Source organism: Phalaenopsis equestris, unplaced genomic scaffold (genome assembly GCF_001263595.1).
Source record: "Phalaenopsis equestris unplaced genomic scaffold, ASM126359v1 Scaffold000140, whole genome shotgun sequence".
NCBI lineage: Eukaryota > Viridiplantae > Streptophyta > Magnoliopsida > Asparagales > Orchidaceae > Phalaenopsis > Phalaenopsis equestris.
The window spans coordinates 1,053,447-1,058,644 of NW_018164582.1; the positions used below are offsets into that span (position 1 = coordinate 1,053,447).

Sequence of the window (5,198 nt, forward strand, 5' to 3'; positions counted from 1 at the left end):
GCTCTAAAAGAAAACATTGCAATTCGAGAAACCTCCTCGAAGCCGTTTTTTCCCTGATGACGGGGTTTCTAACTTATTAGTTAGACCGGATATTCTCCTAATCATCATATTTATCTACTTTTTGTCCATATTCTACCTAAATATAAGGCAGTTCAAGAGTTGCATGTACTCACGGAAGATACGAGACCTTATATTCTAAAAATATTCAACATTTATCAACTTTAAATTGTTGAATATATTTGATTTTTATTCAACTCAATAATACATAAGTTAACTCATCAATATGCTTAAGCTATTTACATAATTAAAAAAGAGGTGTATAATCAGTATCATCTCATCAATTATTAATTATTAATTATTAAGTATGAGTACATTTAAATACACGCCAATAACGTGATCATCATAATCTCACTCACTCAAACGTAAACTATTACGTCCGCACCACTGGTTGTTCGAACGATGACGTCGCACCGCTTGCACACTAGTAGGGCTGCAAACGACCCGAGCTTGAGCGAGCTCAGGCTGGGCTCCTATTCGGCTCGTTCAAAATAGCTCGTGTTCGAAATCGGCTCGTGAACAGTGTGTTCATGTTCGGCTCGAAATTGACTCGTTAAACTAAAATTGAGAAAAATAGATGTAAAGTGTGGGATTCGAACCTGGATCAAATATATACAAAAGAAGATATTAACCACATTGTCACATGAGGTGTTATGATTTAAACTTAGACATAAATATATATAATATATTATTATATAAATAATATATGTAATATATTGTTATATAAAAAGTTATACAATTTTTTTTTCGAACCATTTCGAGTCAAACACGAGCGAACAAAATGTTGTTCGTATTCGACTCGTTTACATTTCGAGCTTAAAAATTTGTTCGTGTTCGGCTCGTTAGGCTTAAAAAACGAGCAAAACACGAGTTATTCACGAACAACGAGCCAAATTGACAGCACTACACACTAGCATAGTATGATTTAAGTTTGTAATCAAGATGACGCAATATTCTCTCTACTCACATCCCTTATTTATTGATTGAACATTATTCTGAAAACCTCAATAAGTCTGAAAAAACACAATTCCAACAATGAATTTTACAAGACAACAGCAAGGAATAACTGTACATATTAATTAACCACACAACAAAACAAGCATCTTCAATCGCACTAAAATCTGCATGGAAGCTTTCAATCCCCTAAAACCCAAAACTCTTCTTCTCTCCCAAATCATATCTCCAACTCCCAACACTAACTTCACTGATCCTCCTATAGCAATCAAAATCCATTTTTTCTATAATCGGCATAACCTCAACAGCACTTCTCCTCCTCCTATTTCTTCCTCCGCTCCTCGCCGTCTTCACCGATCCCGCAGCGGCGAAAGCAGAGCTAGCGCTGACGGCCAACGCCACCATATCCGCCACCGTGAGGCGATATTCGAGCTTCGCTGCCGGAAGCACGAAGTAGAGCTGGGCCGGTTCAATGAGCCGGTCGGGGTGCAATGCTTGAACGAATTGACCGTAGAAGATGCCGTCGGCGTTGCAGAGAAAGGAGGAGGTTTGGTTTTGGCCGAGAACCTGGGATACTTTAACCGGCCGAGAGAATTCGATGAGGGAGCCGTCGATGTTGATCACTTTGGCAGTGGATGGGCGGATGTTGGTGGAGGAGGCGGTGGAGGAGGGGGAGGAGGAGAAGCAGGAGCCCATGTGTTTCTGTGGCTTTGGGCGGAGAAGGGAGGCAGGGAGATATATAGAAGTTTGAGAAGGCGACGTTTGTAAAGCCGTCACTTGATGTCTTGCTCATGGGGATGGGCTTGATTTTTGTCAGGGGTGACGAATTTTCTCTCTCTTAGGTTTCGTTGGCTTCAAGCTAAAGCAACTTGTACTGAACGACCAAATTCTGGCCACTAGTTCATGGCTCTCTCGACGGCATGCTCTAATAAAGTCTTTGTCATATCTAAAAAATGATAAGAAAACGTCAATAACATTTCAATAACACCTCAATAAAATTAAAATATAAAATTATTCTTAAATAAATAAAAGTCATAAATACAATAATAGTATGGTTGATTTGTAAATAATAATTACCCCAAAAAATTATAATTAAAGCTAGCATAAGTATTTAAAAATAAAAAATTAGAGGCAAGCATTTGTTAAAATCAAGCCAATCTAAATTTTGATAAAATCGAGCTAACCGAATTGAAATTTAATTTGGTGTAAACAGTTCGGCAATGAACAAATCAAAAATTAATTATGTATTCCAATTTAGTTAAGAACAAGCATTATGAATTACATATTTTATCTACATAATATCGATTTAATTTCCTGAAATTTTTATTTATTTCAACCAAATATTGCATATAATAAAAATTTTTATTTTCTTAATATATTCAACATGAAATTAAATATAATAAAAAATTTTAATAAAATTTCGGCTTGTCGTTTTGTTCAATTAAATGAAAATTAAAAGCGAACGAAATATAAAAACATAATATTAAAGTCTTAAAAACCAAAATCTGGACTTAAAACCAGCCTAGCTTGATCAGATAAGTTCTATTTTTCGATTTTGACCGAATAATACACACCCTTACAAGAAATATATGAAGAACACAGAACATAACGATCCAATAGAAAATTGCAACAAACAAACACAATCAAAATTAATAGACATAAAATCGAGCAGCTATGCAACAGATAACAATCAAACTTGTGATGAAAAAATAAAAATCAAGAAGGCAATCAATTGATAGAACGTCAAGCCTAAGTTGCACCGGATTTCATCATAACCCCTTCAAAAATTTATCCAAATTCAAGCAAAAAAAACGAGAGAGGCATAACTAGTAAGGGAGGGAAAACCAAATATTGTCATCAACAGTCACTCTTTCGACAAAATATGCCAGAAAATAATCAAATGTGATCGGTAGTTGATAAGAAGGTCCTCAAAAACATATTTCAATTAAAAGAAATAATGGATTATGTGACATTGGTCTAGTCTTATTTTCTTTTCCATATAATGTAGCCCAGATTGTCATCTTAATTAAATAAAAGAATAAAAATGCTAGCAATGATACCCACAAATTTTCTATTGTTTTGCTCTCTTCATGTATGATAGACCATAGAATCAATAGAGAGAAGACAAAATATCTGTAAAAGATAAGTAATAACTAGAACAATTGAAGTCCAAGCCAGCAAACATTTCAGAATAGAGCTCGAAATTGAGCATGTAAAGAAGAAATGACTGGAAGATTCATAATCAGCGTGATAAAACACATAATTACTTTGAATTAGTGTTAAGAGCATCGTTTAATGCTAACAATGATTGCATAAATAAAAGCAAGTCATAGGTTTTTTATGCCAAATAAGTCTGAACCATCCAACGACGGTGGAAGAACAGTAAAAATATGTTATTTCTAGAGAATGCCTTCCACCTCCTCCATGTGAGTGAGGAATGCTACTTATAGAATCAATGAGTTCTTGAGAGAAGCAAGAAAAAAGATTTTCCAACTATAAGTCTCAACAATAATTGTTGTGTGCTAGTCAAATCTCGGAGTGATATATTAATGTCTTAGTGTTGTACGAAGATATAACATATACAAATGTAAAAATAAATTGACAAAAAAGATAACATAAGTATTTATATCGAAAACTCGAAGATGCAAAAATCACTTGGCTTATCCTAATTAAAATGATTCAACTATGTTGAAATATGTTACAAAATTTTATCTGCCCTTGAATAGTTAGAAGCAATATTATAATAAGTGGGATGTGACTTTAGATGAGGAAGTGAAAGAAAATTTTGAGCAAGTGGTGGTGCCTGACTGTAGTAAAGAAAGGTGATGATATAGATCAAGTGCCAGAAAGTCTAATGCTAGCATTAATGATAGCAGCGACGATGGTGATGGTCAGTTAGTAGAGCTATAGTGGTGGCAATGATGATAGTCTGACAATGATGGAGGCGGTCTGACGTCAACAGTAGTGCTCTGGCAGCAGCAGCAGTCGGACTGTGGTAGTAAGGAAATTGTGACAGTGGACTAGCAGTGGCTCGGCGGTGGCGACGACTAGACAACAGTAGTTGGGCAGTAGTTGTCTTACAATGGCAATTAGATGGTATTATTTGATCGATGGCGGTCTAGCGGTGGTCATGTGGCTATGACGACAATCTGATGGCGGCAACAACCAAATGATGGTGGTTGGGCAATGGTGGTCCGGTGGTGACAACAACTTGAATTGTGTGGGTGGGAAATCGTGGCCCAACAACAAAAATGGACAACCATCAGCGATGGTGGTCCAGCAGTGGCGACAACAAGTTGACAACGTTCTCGTGGTGGTAGACCTCAAGAACTACTACGAGCATGGAGCTCCCTTAGCTTTCTTTTTCAGCTTTATAATCCCCTTCATGAAGAGAGTGAGGATCAATTTAAGGATTTTGGGGTGATATCTGCATGATCAGACGACCCATAATTATTCCCTTAATTAATCAATATTTTATGAATATTTAAGTGCCTTAGTGATATCAGAATTGTGTAGTCTTAAGCTTCTTGTATCTTCCTCATAGAGACACTCTATTTGACTATAGCTCGTCAAATTTGGAATCCAATTGACTATTCAATCTATCGTCCAAAGCCTCTAGTTGAACTTAGAAGACTTGATTTGAGCTTAAATAGACCTAGATTAGACCAAATATAGAGTCATTGGTTTCGACTTGTTGAGGAGCTTAATTTAATGCCAAGTTTGATGAAATTGGAGTTTGGATGATCATGAATTCATATTTTAAGTTGGTCCTTGTTTAAAATGCTCCTGGACTCATGCATGATTAAAATAACTTTTGAGCACGTATCAGTTGTCCCATTATTTTCAGATATTATGGTCATAGAAGATGAAAATGTATCCTTAATTTTTGGTAAATTATGTGACGTAAAATACTGGTCTTAAGAGAACTGTGAAATGGAGTTGTTTCTTAGGTGTTAGCATTGGTCTTCTCACAGGACTCGTGACCCAAAAAGGTCTCCTCAATATTCATTTGAATATAACAACTTTGAGTCCAAAATACTAAAGATGTCCTCGGGGATTAAAAGTTGCTAAAAATAGGCTAGTAAGACTATCGCCATCAATGGCAGAGACGGTAGTGGCAACCGAATGGCAATAGCGATGACAATGGTAGGGCAGCGGGGAAACCGCTGGGCCCACCCGGCGGGTGG

At 36.4% G+C, this 5,198-nt stretch overlaps 1 protein-coding gene across 1 annotated transcript; it reads right to left on the reverse strand.

The window, feature by feature from the left end:
* Positions 1 to 1,020: 1,020 nt before the first annotated feature.
* LOC110021741 lies at positions 1,021 to 1,855 on the reverse strand. The gene has a single exon (XM_020720355.1). The coding sequence runs from the start codon at positions 1,705 to 1,707 to the stop codon at positions 1,201 to 1,203; it is 507 nt and encodes a 168-aa protein (XP_020576014.1). The 5' UTR covers positions 1,708 to 1,855; the 3' UTR covers positions 1,021 to 1,200.
* Positions 1,856 to 5,198: the final 3,343 nt, after the last annotated feature.

What these genes read in the sequence shown, in the direction of transcription:
- LOC110021741 (XM_020720355.1), bottom strand. Translation starts at nt 1,707, where the DNA reads ATGGGCTCCTGCTTCTCCTCCTCCCCCTCCTCCACCGCCTCCTCCACC.